The sequence below is a fragment of the Hippocampus guttulatus genome, chromosome 18 (genome assembly GCF_054856545.1).
Source record: "Hippocampus guttulatus isolate MCC_2025c chromosome 18, RoL_Hgut_1.0, whole genome shotgun sequence".
Classification (NCBI taxonomy): domain Eukaryota; kingdom Metazoa; phylum Chordata; class Actinopteri; order Syngnathiformes; family Syngnathidae; genus Hippocampus; species Hippocampus guttulatus.
In genome coordinates this window covers 3,469,380-3,486,278 of record NC_141278.1, presented here as the reverse complement: position 1 = coordinate 3,486,278, position 16,899 = coordinate 3,469,380, and the positions used below count along the sequence as shown (strand labels likewise).

At 46.0% G+C, this 16,899-nt stretch overlaps 1 protein-coding gene across 3 annotated transcripts in view; it reads left to right on the top strand.

Annotated features, from left to right (window-relative positions):
- trappc9 (trafficking protein particle complex subunit 9) overlaps nt 1-16,899 on the top strand; it is a 95,406-nt gene that overhangs the window by 47,701 nt on the left and 30,806 nt on the right. For all 3 annotated transcript variants that reach the window (XM_086136496.1, XM_086136495.1, XM_086136497.1), the window contains 2 exons: nt 6,455-6,597; nt 11,319-11,429. In XM_086136496.1, the coding sequence (XP_085992622.1) occupies nt 6,455-6,597; nt 11,319-11,429 (254 nt within the window). The remainder of the gene's footprint in view (nt 1-6,454; nt 6,598-11,318; nt 11,430-16,899) is intronic.

Below are 16,899 nucleotides of genomic sequence, written 5' to 3'. Positions count from 1 at the left end.
TCGCAAAGCGCTCGATACACCCGTGACGTCTTTTGCGGAACCCGCGTCAGCTTACATACCCCATCTCACTCCTCGCGCTCTCCTACCCCCGAGTAGTTGTTTGACAGCATAGTTATTATAGGCCTCCCTTTTTTCTTTCATGATTCGACTTGATGGTAATTGCTGTGTATTAATCACTCCATTGCATTTTCTTTTGACTGCGCGTGCGGAGTGGTTTCCTGGAGGAGTCCCCACTTCCACTTGGAATGTGAAATTAAACCTTTGGGATACGCTCAGAGGAGGGTTGCTCACGTCTGAATGAATTCTTAAAGTGGTGCCGTCGACTTCCTCGGTGAGTCAGCAACCCTGTTAGCTCGCTTTGTCATGCCCGCCTTGGCGGAGAGTTAGCGCAGCGTTTTCCATCAAATTCATCGAGCGTGCTCGCAGCGAGCGGGAGGGGGGCCCCATTTCGTCCCGGCTATACGAGAGTTAGAGTCCTGTTAGGAATTGGGATATTTCCAGTTGGAGAGTTTTTGTTTCTGGACATCTAGTTTTTTTTTTTTTTTCATAACACACGCACCTGTAGGAAGCCAATAACATCTTGTTTTATGTGGTGGAGTTACCTCCCTTGGGTGTCATGCGTCTCGTTCATTGCACCTGACGGCGCTCATGGACCCTTTTGTTGCGTCGCTCGTTCTCATGTCTTAAACCTGGTCCTTGTTGTCTCGTTATTAGCTCCGTTGTAAATCTCCGTTTCGTACTATGGTTACTTTTAAGTGTATCTCTTGAATCCCTTTCGGTTTATCACTCACGATCCTTGATATTTTTGTCATTTTATCGCTTTGCCACACGGTTCCGAAAGTTTTTGGGCTCCGGGGTTGCCGTAGATGGGGGAGACATTTTACCAAGGACACACTCTTAAACCCATGACCAGCTGAAGTCAGAAAGTACATTTGATTTTTATAGCACTTTTCACAGAGAGCACTCCAAAGCGCTTCACCGAGTTATAGAATAGCCATACACAGTGTCGCGTATATAAAATATGGCTAAATTTTACATTTCAGCGTTAACAGAGGCCTCACAAAAAAATAGAGCTTCAGATATTTATTATTACAGTACCGCGAGGTGCTTTTCTGGGGCGATGCTGGCGTATGCCCGGAATGAATATGCCTGCCAGCGCGTGACATCATTTTCTGTCTGTGAGTGGGTTTTTTGGGGGTGGTCAGTGAGTAGGGGATTCTTCTCAAATTTGAGGTACAATATGGTGGCGATGACATCATCTAGTACCCGTTGACCTGCCTTGCCTTTTGTAATGCTTTTCTTTTGCCAAACGATCTGCTCCATAAAAATCTTTTTTGAAATGATCATCGTTCGTTTAACATGTGCAGCCCATTCAGGGGTACTGAAGCATTTTTTCCATGAGGTGCAAGGGAGACATACCATTGGGGAGTGCAACTGTGGAGCTTTCGGTTCGATCTGAATGTTAGCCTTGTTCAATCAACAAAAATCATTTGCATGCGGAGTGTTTGTTTTTGCTGTTGCAGTCAGTGGCATTGAAGAACTCTCCGATCATAAGTTGTTGTTTGACTCTGGGGAGTGTTGGGGGTCACATTTTTATTTGGATCCCATTCAGATTTTGTGATTTTCCACTTGAGATCTTAACACGAGCCCCAAAAAAGTCTTGCATTAACCAAAATGTTTATAGCATTTTTTTTTTTAATCATTGACTGGATGTTGTTCAAAACCATCAACACAATTTTTTTTTAAATGCTTCTATGTCCAAATATTTCTGTATGGTTCTCATGTTATTTCAAGTACGGGCACTGAAACAACACCGTCGTGAATCATGACGAAGTTTGCTTGGTTGATTCCTCTAAGCTACGCGTGCTTGCAGCGGCCGTATGCAAGGCTGCCAGCATGTAATTAATAGAGAGTCAAGCATTTCATCATACTTACTGGACTTGAACTCATGTGTGAAATCCAGTCAGCCTGGCCGAGCGTGCGCCCATATGCCGCCGCCCTCCATGACTGCATCGCCGCCTGAGCGTATTGCAGTTACCGAGTAAAGGATAGTCGGATGCCGCGGGATGGTGGCCGTCATTCCACCTGCGTAAAGCTACTGTAGATTCCTAAGGTATCTGTACGCATCTGTTTTTCTGGTGACTTTTGAACTTTTACTCTTTACATTTGAAAATTGAAATCTGTGTCCCTGTCCATATGTGAATCAAACGTTACAATTCCGTGGCCGTTTGTGCTACACATCAGCACCGGGCGCCCACCGCGCTTTGCACCGTGGGCCGTGGGACCGCATCCTGGTTAATGGAGTGACACCTGCATACCGTACAACCAGAGTGTTGGATAAAAGCGCTTCCCTGTTTGAGGCACCCGAGGGATCAACGTTTGCCTTGAATTGCACATGAAGAGAGGCTGTGCTTGCTTGCGTGTCTAGAGAGGTACTTAAAAACAACTTCATTTTCAACCAAGACCAAAAAAAACAAAACTGCCGTGCCAGCAGTTTTGGAGTGAATAACAGAGTAGCCCAAGGCTTTTTTGTCTTTGTGTAGACTAAATCTAAAGAAAGCAACATTATGGTTTATTACATCACCACCCAATGCAAGGTTTATGCTACAGTTTTAGCCCAGAATTAAAAGCAATGATGACCCCAAATAATTTTGTTTTTGATGTGTTTGTATTATGCTAATTGTGTATCAAATGTACTTTTACTCTCTAGTGGTTGTTGCTGTTTGGTTGTCATTTTTGTGGGGTCTTTTTTTTTTCCTTTTAACTGCGCGGAATGAGACGAGCAGTATCAAGACCCGAGTCGTGTGCTAGCTTGAGCTTTTTAATAGCCGCTAAAGAGAGCAAAAAAAAAGACTGTAATTTCCACTAACAACCCAGGCTAAGCTTGGCTCCTCCCTGACAGGCAAATATCTTAAAACAGGCACTACAAAAGGAGCAACCCCCCCCCCCCCCCAAAAAAAACAGTAGGGGAGTCGTTCAGCCAAATTGAATAATTTCCACAAAAGCAAATAAGTTAGGATTCAATGTATCTGGAAATGAAAAGCCGGGATTCGGTCAAACTACATTCAAGGAATTGGCTTCACTGTTACAATATTATTGCAGGGGAGTGTATGCGACATATTGTTCTTGCTAAAGTATTCTTGGAAGTCATAAAGCTGTCTGGCAGAAGCTAGAGTGAGAGTCATCTTTTTCAGAGATGCATTTCAAATGAATGACTTTGAAGCGGGTAATCTGGTCGTTGAAAACGTTGCATCTCCCACGCGGGGCGGTGGGGTGCTATCAACAGGATGCTTTTCTTCTAAACTTCACATTGTTGTCTCTCAAGCAAGCAACCCTGTGGTGGTGGGTGAGCTGATTGGTTCAGTGATTGACACCCGGTGTACACACGAGATGCGGCCCCAGCGGTACTCCAGATAGCGATATTGCCTCGGAATTCCCTCAAGTCATCGCTCAAGTTTTCCACCGGGGCCCACAGCACCGCAACATGACTCAATATCTCTCCGGGCTGCTGGCTTGCTTCCCCCCCCCCCCGTGACTGAGCAGATGCATCCTAAGCAGGGCTCGTGCCTTATATTTACGGACAATTAGGGACACACTCTTGTTGAAATAGACCTTGAAAAAAAAATAATTAAAGGGGGGGATTGATAGACTAATGTAAGTCTACAACAAATAGAGGCTTAGGACCAATTCTAATTTAGCCGTTTTACATTAAGATAAGGATGTTTCTGCCTTATCAACGTGTGGAAAACAAGTGTGTTGGCAAGTAGTTATCACCGTCGGCTTGTGTGTTAACGAGGGAATCCACAGTGTACCAGAGATAAGGATGGCGACACATGTTCCTCCAAAGCTAGTGTTGCCTTCAGAGGGGGGGGGGGGGTGAAGAAGGCTTTAGCCGAAAACACACCCAAAAGCTGCCACAGATGTCGTTTTCCATTTCGCCACTACACTTGATTCCCACTCGATGGTTCTTTTACCTCCTCAGGCAAGACCAATCGGAAGTGTTGGCCTCCTTAACTCCGCGGCACACTTGTCATTTTTGGTGTCGGTCCCTCTTAAATCAGCGCGGTCCCTGAGAAGTCGGCGGTATTTATGGATGCCGGTGATGTACGGCAGCACCCGCAAGCAAAGATCAAGCTCGCCTTTTATTTTTGACGGCCAATTTGGCAAGCGCTCGCTCTCGCAAACGTTCACCTGCAGCGACTGTGGCTCTACTTTTGTATCGCTTTTTACGAGCATTATACGGTGTAATGGAGTCAAGTTTTCCTAGCCCTCGATAACACGTTGCTGAAGAGCTACGTTCTGTACCAACTTAATGCGGTACTTTTTATCGGCAAATAAACTTTGCTGCCTCTGTGACAGAATGTGGCGGTAGTAGTGGAGTGTGTGGAAGGACAATTACAAGTTCAAGAATACCAACGTAATATATCCGTGGAATGTCTCCACTGGTGCAGCAACATTTTTTTTTTTCAGAATAAAATCAATTGCTGGCCATTTATTTGAAGGGAAATAGGATAAGTGTAAGATGAGTTCGACGTGACATATTTATGCTTGAAGATGTGACTAAAATAGTGGGCATCTATCGTTTTTTTTTTTTTTGTTTGTTTTTTCTTCTACCCGCAGCAGGACTCAGTCCACATCCCTCGAGAATAGCGAGGGATTACTGTTTGCCAAAGGATCGGACCGATGGCGATTCTGGAACAACATACGCAGTTTTTGTCGTTCCTCCTGCCCCTCCTCCCACCAAATCATAATAATAATCGAGAGCATTGCACCAAACAGTTATCCTAATCTCTCTGACCTGTGTACGTGATCAGGCTGTTTGATTCGCTCACTTCTGCCGCCGTCAGCTTATTACCGCGGGGGCATTTTTCAGTCTGCAGTGATTGAAAAAGGGTTCCCGAAGAGCTGGAGAGCTGACAGCGAGGGTGACGGGGAGGAGGTTTAAACAGATGAGGAACCGTAAGTCTGTTGCAGTCGGCGAAAGGGATATGGGAATCGGTGTTTGCCAGCGTCTCGGAGACAATCTCGACTTCTCTGGAGACTCACGCTGAGGCCATTAGTGCCATACCGGCAGCCGCTGGATCACGCGGCTTTTGTCGCCCGCTGCCTGCAAATTATACTCTACTTTCCATGTACTAGAATTTTCCATCCAATTTTGAAAAAGGATTTTTTTGGGGGGGGGGGCATTGGCAGAAACACTGGTGTCAAATTGAAACACTTTTTTTTTTTTTCCACCCCATGAAATATTTGCAACCCGTTATCGGCCCAACCAGTTTTCTCTGCCACTGTGCAAATAGTGTCAAAATGTGGTTCTGAAATGGCACCGTTATGAAAGATTTCAGCGGCGGATAGGTTTGGGCTGTTTGAATCTGACTGCCTGGCACTCTTTGCGGTTTTTGAATGGGGGTGGGGGGAGTTTAAACAGAAGCCATCACTTGCATTCAGCTTTGCTAGCTTGTTGTAGGGTGTAAATAGAACTCGCGTCCCTGAAACAACAGCCAAAATCAAGTGAAGAGATTCATGTCGGGTTGGCGCGCTGTCCATATGTCACAAACGTTCCAGCTTCAACGCATTGACAAAAGTTCTGAAAATATTTGTGACGGTTAAGTCAGGAAAAAGACTAAAAGGTCATCAATGTGATGGGCACAAGCTTACAGCGACATTTCAATGTCTCTTAACAACACGTCTGACATGCTCGTATGAAAAGAGCGCAATGAAAGTCATGTCTGGTCCGTGGATATTTCCAAGGATTTCCACTTTTGTGCCGTTCTGTCATTCTTCCAGGTTTCAACCTGCTGATGACACCTCTTGGCTACTTCCCTTTTGAGAACATCAGCTTCACACTCTGTAGTTCATCAACGGCGGAGGGCTTTTCTTGGCGAAGTAGCAGCTAGTGTCTCAATCAGCAGTCTGTGCCGGGATGATGTACGCTCTCTGCGGGAAGAAAAGCAGAACCGCGCCCGCTCCATTTCGCCACGCTTCAGCCCCATTACCTGAGTCAGCTGGCGCCCCCTCGCCATAAACTGCCACTTTTAATTTCCCTATCATTTGCCCACTTGGCTGCGTCTCTGCTGTTCCTTCCTCTCGACAGCTGATTTTGTGTGTTCACGATGGAGCAAAGCCAACGATTCCCACCCAATCCTCTCTCCTCACAATTGAGGAAGCCGCACGTTGATCCCGAATCCTGGCTTTGAGACACCGATCATGCCGCTCAAGGCGTTCTCGCCGTAATGGCGCACTTCCATTTCATTAAACGGCACAATAGCTCTGCCGCGGTTTGTATTTTTAATTTTTTTTATTTTCACTCGATACGACGGGACTTCAAAGCAGCACCGGCTGGGCTGACGGAATGGCAAGACAAGACGTTGCCTCTGATCTGACCTCAGTCACATTGAGCCGCTCTGCGCCGATATTTGGCCACAATTTCATGAGTTTGATGTTCTGTTGTTTGCAGACTTTAGAGGCGGTCCTCAGCTTCAAGTACTCCGGGGGAGCTGGCAAAGTGGAGGGCTACTACAGGGAGCTGTCCGTTGGAGTCCATGTTGATGTCGAGCCGTCCGTGTTCTTCACCAGAGTTAGCACCCTCCCCGCAACCAGGTAACATACGGCCATGAAAATTGCTGTTCATACATGCTCACACACACCGCATCCACAAAAAAAAAAAAAAATTCACTCACGAGCACACGGTGACAATCTGGCTGAAAACGGTCCCTTCATTTTGTGATCAATTCTTCAAAGGTCCATCACCGTAAGACTATCCAGAGTTATTGTCCCGTGGTATGCAGTGTGTTTTTCTTCGCAAATATAAAACCGAAAAGACAAGAAACCAGGCTGTGGTTCTCCCCGCTATTTCTAATCAAATAGCCACCCTTTTCGGCTACAAATGACTCACCGCAATGGCCGATTGTAAACAATTTTTTTTTGGGGGGGGGGGGGGGGTCAATTACTTCCTTTAAAAAAAGAATAATATGTTACGCTATTCAAGGCGGGGACGCCGTCCCTCGCTCCGAAGCGATCGTTTTGCAAGAAATCAACTGACCTGAATCGAAATTAAATTGACTCTTATCTCTTGTCCACTCAATGCGGCTCATATTTCATGTCTCCTCGAATGCATACGCATTCCATGCGTCCCGCTTGACTTTTCATCTCCCCCAACCGAAACCGGGGGTGGGGGGGGCAGTAGGCTGGCGGCGCGCGATGGTGGCGGCGTAATGGCCGCTTGAGATGAACCATTAGCTGTAATAATACCCACGGCGTACGCCATCCATCTTGGGGTCGGCGCCGTTAAGTACGTCAGCCGGCTGCACCGTCACCCTCTCGCCGCGGAGGCATCTCGCCCGGCGTTATCTGATGACTTGAAGCACAAAATATCGGAAACGTGTCAAAATGAAAAGCCTTTAAATACATGCGAGGCTTCCCGCTGGCGGACGTTTGATTTGCATCATCCAATATCGCAGTCATTGGCACATGAGTCAAACGCCAAATCGAGGAAACCACGGAAGGATTTGGAGCAACACTGACGGGTTACATCGTTGCGCTGAAAATGTCACTTTCGGTCTTTCTTACTTTCAGAATACATTTCTGCAACACTGTAAGCTTTTGTCCACTTGCTTTGACTTACATCCATTTTTATTATTCATGTACACCTTGCTGAAGAGGCGTTGCCAAGCTTCCATTCATTGTTGTAACTTTGTATGTAATCCTGACTTTGAGCATGCGGTGCAACTCAACGTAAAAAACGGCATTTTTCCTGCACAATCGATGGAGAAAAGAGAATCATCCCAGCCGGCACACCCTGGGGCAAAATAACTCAAGGGCTAGGAATTGTGAACATTGCTTGGATGAGTCCATCGGAACACAGAAGTGCAGCGATCTCGCTCGGAATAAGAATAGCCAAAAGGCTGAACACGAAAACAATCGCACATCATATGAGCTCAAGTCGCGTTAAAGAAGCGAGTGACACGTTGCGCACTGGTCAATCTTCCGCCGTTAAGCTCTACAGTGACAAGAGTCTCGAACATGTTGCATATTCCATTTCTGACTTTTCTTTTATCTTTTCGTCGCGTTTCCCGACCCCTTTTCTCAGATTGTAGCCCCTGTTCCCCCCCCCCCCCTTCTGCCCCCCTTTCACCTTTCCTTTCAGTCTGCCACCACTTTCATCTTACCGTCTACTCCATCACGTTACCTTCCTTTCCCCCCCCCCCCCCCCCCCGTCCTCAGCTACTTTTGAATTCTTACTTTTGACTTTCATCTCAACTCCTTCATACCTTGTAAAAGGACAGAAGAGTCAAAATAGCTCCAAAAAAGTCCGTCATGGAATATTTGCCCCTTTCTTCATGATGTTTTAGTATTTTGGTGAATAGTTTCATCTTCCCGTGCGTTCTTTCCCGATGATCATTCCCATCAGCTTTGTCACCGCAAACTACTTCGAATTTGCATTGCTCCCTTTGCACAGTCGGCACTTTCACACGTCTTATTTTATGCCGACGCTCTCTCTTTCCTCCTACAGTACCCTCAATTTGTCTCACCTTTTCTCACGTCATCATTTAGTCAGCACATTTGACTCTTTGTTCACGGGGACTCTTTTTCTTTCTTTTTTTATTTTTATTTTTTAAGTACATAAAAACACGCACCCATAAATTCCATTTAGCTGCTCCGATATCCTTTAAACAGCAGTTTTCTCCAGCGCTGCTGCAGGCCTCCTCTTTGACCTCTCCCCGTGCTGGAAGTGACTCCGTTTTGTTATTTTTTTTTTCCTCCGACCCACTCTTTGGGGGCTTTGGCCTTATAAAAGGTGCCAGATCTGTTCAACGAAGTGGCAGTGAAACAGCATGTGTGAAATAAGCAGTGATCCATACATGAAGGTGGACATGTTTAAAAAAAAAAAAAAAAAAAAAAAAAAAAAAGAAATTGGTATGTTGTGTGCCTTTATCCTCTCTCTCTCTCGCTTTCTGATGGAGGTTGATGTCATTCTTCGCAGTAGAATTTGTTGTTCTGTCGCCAGCAGCTGATGGATGTCATGTAGTTGATGTAGGTGCCTTGATTATTTCTTTCCATCAAGCAGTTCATTTCCGCCTTGCCATAGTTAGACATCTACTGGTGATTCCCCCGTCACTGTGCCCAGGGAATTGTGTGCGTGCTGTGAGGAAAGACTCCACTTTCACTTAAGTTGTCCGAACGTTATTAATTGCTTCCCACAGACGACAAATCTTCTCTCGATGCCTGTGACATATAGTGACAAGGCGCAGGGTCTGAGAGTACATTGTCCCGAAAATGCTGCGGTTGCACGATGTGGCACACGCGCGAACAAAACCTACACTTTGAGAAGCATTTTCCAAAACCTTTTCATGATTCTTGAAGGCAGCGTCGGTTCAATAGAATGCACAAACAAACTCCTTTTCGTGGAGTTGGACGCTTTTCCTACTGCGGGGTGGCAACCTCAGCACTTCCAGACTCCAGCGGTAGTCCCAGAATCATCGATCAATCTCATGGTTTTTGTCTTTTGTTATCCACCTACGGCACACCTCACAGCCCACCCGCTTTTCCATTTTTTTTTCCTTTTTATTTATTTTACTTAATGTTTTTTATTTATGATCTGACCTCGGCTTTGACTATTTACAGCAACCGTTGAGATCAAATGGCTGCTGCTTGATTTGGAGACTTCTCCGAGTCTCTTCTTCTCAATATTAGCAATATGTTAAGCCCCGGTTTAATTTGTTCGCAGGAATCTGTGAAATAGACGGCGGCATTCATTAACTTTCTTCTTCTTACCACCCTCTGACACGCTTGCTGCTTTACCTGAAATAATCATGTGGAAAGGTCGTCTTCTCTCCAGCCGTGGCCGGTGTTCTTGAAATATAAGTTTCCCTTCACCAATCGAACCGAGGCACACGGCAGTGCTGGTGCATGATGTATCCCAAGCTTTTCATGCATACGTGCGTTACCGACCACTTCATTGATATCCCGCCAAAGTACGAGGGGCATTCAATATTTTATGGATATCAAAATGGAAGATCCCATTGGCAGTTTTGAATCATTTATCCACCTCAAATCGATGTGCCCTCTGTAGTAGCTCAGATGAATGCTTAACAAGGTGATGCTGCGTGCGGGGTTCACAAGTAGAGCCACCGCTTTCGACCGTTGTTTCGCGTTATTTTAGGCTCACGCCGTAGCTCACCTAACTTCCAGAAATCCACATTGTCTGCCGTTTATATCCCCGTCGTCATCTGCGCCGGACAGTGCAAGAGCAATGAGTCTGTGTTTCTTATCGGGTGGCTCTGATTGATTGCCCCGGCTTACTGGCCTAGCCTATAAATCAGTGGCTCGCCCCCACGCAGCCTGTTAATCACGTCCGCCGGCGGAGACAACAAGACAATTAAAGAAACATAGGTTGGCCTAAAAATATATGCTCTTTTAATTGCCGCCGCAGTTTATTAGCGACTTAGACGAACGAACGTACTATAATCCTCCATTAACCCTGGGATTGAAAAGAACGGAAGCGAGCTGGGAATGAGTTTCGGTGATGCCCGGGAGGCAAAACAAGGTGATGGGATGTTTAATTTACACTCAGCGTGTGCATATTTATATATATGTATATGTGCGTGTGTGTTTGTGCGTGTGTGTGTGTCATGCACACACACACAGTGGACGACATCAATACATTTGTTGTCATATTTATTTACAGCTAAAATATTGGGAATATATCATCCCAAATTACTTTGGAGCCAAAACAAAGCAGAAAGTTTGGGAGTCTTATCTGTTTCTGTTGAGAGAGATAATTCCCTTTCATCAGTCATTACCAGGAGGGGGAAATATCCACTTGGCTTAAAAGCCAGTATCGTCTCCTCCCGCTTGATGTCAATTGCAAATTTGGCCCCCCTTATGATGGCTGATAGAGGAGCAGGCCTGGACGTGGTTTGAAGAATGGCCTGCTCCGCCCAGGCCGGAGCACTCTCATGAAAGCGTCGCCATCTTTTTGATGTCCTGACAAGGATTGATAGACACTCCATGTTGGCTTTACAACCTGCATTGGCCATACACGTGTCAGTGAATATGATGAGGTTTTTTTTTGGGGGGGGGGGGGTTGTTCTTTTAATGTCAATCCATTATGCACACGTGGCTCTCAACAAAACCAATTAAGATTACGCGTATTAGTGCATTTTAAATGGATCGGCAAATGTCATCCGAAGGTCAGGTTTTTGTGAGCAAGTATGTTCAAATAGCTCACGGAGCAGTGTGAACCTGCCGTACTTTTTCCATTTGTATTTGACTTCATATTCACGAATACTTGGGGGGGGGGGGTCATTTCTTTCCCACAGCACCCGCCAGTGCCATCTACTGCTGGATGTTTTCAACCCAACGGAACACGAGCTCACCGTCAGTGCCAAGAACAACCAGGACCTAGTTCTCCATGCCAGCGAGTGCCAAAGGTAAGAAGAACTCCAAATCAAAAATGATGACTACAAAATCCGGGAGGGGGGTCCTCTGGCGTAATTTACGTGTTTCTGTGGTTGCCGAAGAATCTACTTAATCCAACCCTTTTGTTCCTTGTTCTAATTCATCGTTTGGACTCTTCTGGTTTTCTTTGGCGAGTTATCGAAATTCACTGCTGTGCTCGGCGCACGTGCAATGATGAAAAAATTCTCCCCGTTTAGCATCGGAAAACATCTCCAGATTTTATTTTATTTTTTGGGGGGGGGGGGGGACAACTAAAAAAGGCAAATGCCTTCCTGAAGTGTCTGTACGTAACGGTTGTCGACGTTCGGCGCGTATGCCATGTTTCCGCCGATGTTTTCACGTAACGTTTGGCTGGCCGTGCACCCAGAAATATCTCGCGGTGTCTGTAAACGACCTCAGCCTGCCTCTCGCGCCCCCTCGCCGCAACCTTGTCGTCGCACGGGTGAGTGGCAAATGATGATTACTGTCAGTATTTTCTCTCCGGTGCGCCCCGCGAACGTAACGGACGCAGGCGCGGTGACTCATGAGCCTCTTCCCGCAGGGGTGGAATGTTATTGTATGAGGGGGAATTACTTTGGTGACGATAGAAAGGGACGGTCAGCGTTCTATCAAGGGAAAGGAATAAATACTTTTAAGTGATAGAAGCAAATGCTAACATCGCTGCAAGGGTATTGCGCTAATTTTTCAGCGAGAGCACTTCGGTCTAGAATTGAAATAAAGATAGCAATCAACTGTCCCGATATGGAAGTCTGAGTCATATAAATTCTTTCAGGCCATCTGTCACCAGCGAATCATCTCTGATGTGCTACCTGTAGCCTTGCTCATTTGTCATTGATAAAAGCCTTCCGTAAATAAATTCTACATCGGGACGTAACCAGCGGCGCAAGCGCTAAATTCAAGAAAGTCGCGCCGGTCTGACACAGTGTTCCCCCCTTCGGAAAATGGTCGTGCTGTAAGAGGCGTGCAGATTAAATGCGGTGAGCTCGGCCTATTCGCGCTCCATGTCGTTCCACCAACAAAATGGTCTCGCGGGATATATAGCTTTTTGCATACAAGGCCATAGGCTCGCGGCTCTCCCACCCGGTGAGCCACGCGTACATTTACGGCGTCCCTCTCGCCGCACGTCAGACCGCCGTGTCGTTTTGATATTTTGCTCCTGCCTCGTGATGAATGAGCTGTCGAGCTCGAGATGTTTGCTGGAGTATCCTGGATGTGCAAAGGTAGGCTTTTGAGCCCGACAAGCCGGAATAATGATTCTGTCGATCATCCACGTGCTAAATTGTATCAATGGCAAGAGTAAAGCGTTAACATCCATCTTAGTGTTTTAAAAAAACAAACAAACAAAAAACACAGTACGGTATGTCCTCTGCAACTCAGAATGGGAGTTTTAGCTTCCAAACTTGCTCAGGTCATGGCATTGCTGAAGGGAGCGCAGGAGACTGCCTGGTACTGTTCCGACGTGACTTTGCACCGGTGCGCCCGTCAAGACATGGATGAGAGCGTTTTTGTGTGGATGAACTTAACTGGCCTGCGCAGAGTCCTGACCCCAACCTGATCGAACACCTTTGGGTGTATTAGAGCAGAGACTGACAGGTTACTACCACCCATCTCGTCCAACATCAATGTGTGACCTCGGCAACGTGGTTCTGGAGTCAAAATTGCCATATCTATTCCCTTATCTAATTTATTGAAAATACAAAAAGAAAACCCAAACAAACCACTCCCAACATGTACATTTAATTTATGCAAACTTAAATAATTGTTCAAATAATACAATTAAACCGATGCACAAAGTTCTTATTTTCTTATCTTACAGTACAAAAATGGTCAAATATAGTAGGCCTCTGGCCCCTTCGTGTTACACGCAACACTTCTCTCCTTTTTCGTTTCGCCCCTCATTCGCTATTAGCATTGACGCATCAGCGCGCACGCGTGCGGCCACACCTCGCCGCACGGGTTTTTCAAATAAAGCTTGTTTCCATGGTGACCACCCTCACTCCTTGTCGTTGAGAGGCACATAATGTATTTGCAGTCACTTATCCCGTCCGTCTTCAGTAAGTCCCAGTTGGACATGAACGCTATCTCACCCGCCCCCCACCAACCCACCCGCTCCTGCAAGGATATTTGCTTTGCGCATCTTGTCCGCTCGCACTCATTCAAATTTATGAAGTGCTCATTACATGCACAATATGCCGTGTCGTGCCCAATAAAAAATACCTGAGCATGTCTTCCGGGATTCACAGTGCCCAACTTATGTCTGTTTTTCCCTTCAGCAAATACTGGGGAGACGGTACCTTCCCGAAGGGGCGCGTTACCCCCATTGGTGCCAGTGAGATGAGGTTTGCTGGACCTGCTATAACATCAAGAGGGTTTTTTTTTTCCCCCTCCTCTCTCTTAATAGAAACATTCCAGACCCACGTGTGATAAGGGAACATCTGCAATACAGAAAGGCCTGTTTCAAAGCGTTTTAACCCCCAAACAGCGACTATTTTGGCACACGCGGAGCAGCAACACATACAGGGCGTACTGCAGAACTCGTAGGCATACAGTATAATCTCTCTGCTCGGCGATAGAACGCAAACAATGAACCATGATAATACAGAGGAACATAGTCGTGGCAGAGTTGCTCCATCTGTCACAGATGACTGACATTAGTCATTTGGCGTAACGTGCTGCGCGTCTGCCGATTGCTTCCCGTCTCCATTCCGTTTCAATATTCAAGACGACTGACACACAGCAGGATCTTTTTCCAATCACCTGTGATTTGATCTAGCCTACGGCAAAGCCATCGTCCCCGAGCGGTAGTCTCGGATCAGACGTGTATTATTTGTCACTGTTTATTTTCTCAAAACAAACACACGCACACACAAAAATCCCAGCTCGAAATCCAGCTGTGGCTCTTCTTGCATGATATCGCCTCCATTCAACACTTGTCAAGCCTCTCACTTGCGCGTCACGCACCCCCTCCCCCAGAACGAACCTTCTGGCTTTTAACAGCACAAACAGAAATAGCTCACTCTTGTCAGCCCTCGTAATAGTCTGCCGCCCCTGACTTTTAATGACAGCCGGCGCATTAGAAGATTGTCTGCAGAGTAACCTCCTTGGACTGCGCCGGTGCGTTCCGTAATTGGCTGTGAGGATTTGTTTTGGATGGAGCTCAGCATATTGAGTGAGGCGGAGACTGAGGGAGGGCCACCGCAAGCAAAGGGTTACACGGAGTCGGCCGCAGTCTAAAAATAGACGCTCGCTCTCGCCTGCCTCTGCATAGGCCTCCACGGATCTCCGCCCTGAAGCTCTCGCACGTGAGCTAAAAATAGCCCTCCCAAATGAAAACATGCATACGCGCACTCGGCGAGCTCACGGCTTCTTCCCCTGCGGCATTATCACATCCAGAAGATGCATAGAGGAAGGGATGTCGCGAAATGCTGCTTGGAAATCATTTTGTGTTCCACACTGGGCTGCGTCAGGATGCAGTTGTTACTCACTATTCAGGTGCATGTGTAAAAAAAAAAAATGACATCGCGGCTCGCCCGTTTTCAGCTTTTGGTCACTTGCCATTCGCACTGTGATGTCTTTTTTGATTGACAGCAAGTGGCTGTACAAGGCAAAATGGCCGCCCACTAAAACAGGTGGATTTTTCTGCTTACGGTAACAGTTTTGAGCCCCAAGTCTATAGATTTGCTTTTGAAGAAAAGCAACTCTCGAGTCAATATAAAATCCATCTATCAATTTCCTGTAGCACTTATCTCCACTTGGGTAGCGGGTGAACTGGAGCCTATCTCAGCTGACTGCGCGTGAGTTTCGGGATGCACGGTGGACTGGTTGACAATTGCCGGGCACATCTTGAGCCGTTCTCATTTACCCCGAAAGACAATATACTCGTGATGTTTTTGGAGAATGGGAGGATTGTCGAAGCAAAGCCATGCTTAAAGTGGCATTGGGAGAATATGCAAATTCCACACGGGTCTTAGGCCAGATTCGAACCCCCTGACCTCAGAACATGCAATCATCCATTGTGTGTTTTCCTTTGTCGAAAGAGGCCAAACAGAAATCCCAGCGATCTGTCAATAACGTGTGCTCCTTTGCCATCTGCGGCTTCAGCTTGGCAGTGGCAACGTTTCAGAAATGAAAGTGAGCCCGTATGCTTTGATATAATCATCATGTACTTTTGTTTGAAAGGCAACGCGACATTTAATTAGCAACGGGTCGCTTCCCAGCGACCCTCTCAGCTGGTGTTATCCCTGCCATTAGACCGGTGCATTACTGCCAAATTATTGTGAGATGGCGATAATTAGAAGCGCGGTGTCAGAGGTCACACCCGGCGGACGCCATGTTGCCGAGTTGCGCGGCTTTTCGAGGTGTGTGCTTTTCCAAATAGATGTGTGACCGTGACATCAGCAACTTCTTTTCGGGTGAGTGACCTTTCCCAGGAATTAGCGAAACCGCATATACTACCTCTCACTTTCTTCACAACCGGCTGCAAATACATCTACACACAATAAGTTATGGCAGTGTGTCCGCGGTTTACGCTGTGTGAATGTTTTGGTACTCTGTTGCTATGCTAATGCAGTAGTAAAGTCAATGGTAAATATTTGTACAAAAAATAAATAAATACAGCTGTCAAAATTAACTGATTAATTGCCAACTATTTTAATAATCAAGAGATTGTTTAGTGTCTTTTTCTTTAGTGCCACTGTTTCTGAGGGGAAAAAAAGGTTTCGTAATACACTTTAATGCAAGATCATTTTTAATTTCTTCTAAAATATTTGATAGTGACAGCTTGATGAAAGAAGCAAATCGCTATAAACTGAACAAATAGTATGTACACGTAAGCAGCTGCATATATTCTTTATCCTCAGCAAGGAGGAGGAAGAGAAAATCAATATTATTACGGCTTAGTGAGGAGCTGTAGACTGACTGTATCAATGCACAGTATATCTGTCTGATACTGCCCCAAGCGCAATATGAAGAGTGCAAGTTTTATAATTAAAAAAAACAAAAACAATAAACAGCAAACAGTGAAAACCCATTTTTGTTGGGATCTCTGGGAGGCTGGAAAGAATGAATGGCATTTCCATTCATTTTATTGGAGAAAGACGATTTAAGATACCCAGCCTCTTTTTACCTTTTCAACATCTAATCTTACAAATAAAAGATTGTGCATCAATTCCTATGTGGCAGCTGTTGCCTGCTGACGCGCGGTGTTCATTGTTAACATTTCACCCGCCGGCTCTCCCGAGTGCCTGCCCAACATCATGAAGTCGGAGCACCTCTGCATTTGAAAAGGACTGTCGGCAAACAAAAGGTTCTGTGAATCGTGTGAGATGGCGCCGCCTTGAATGGATTTCATCAAAGCAAAAATAGCCAGAGTAATGATCTTTGAATTGGATCTGCTCATGAATGCCTTCAGCTGACTCAAATCGTCTCGGGCTTGCAGTAAAA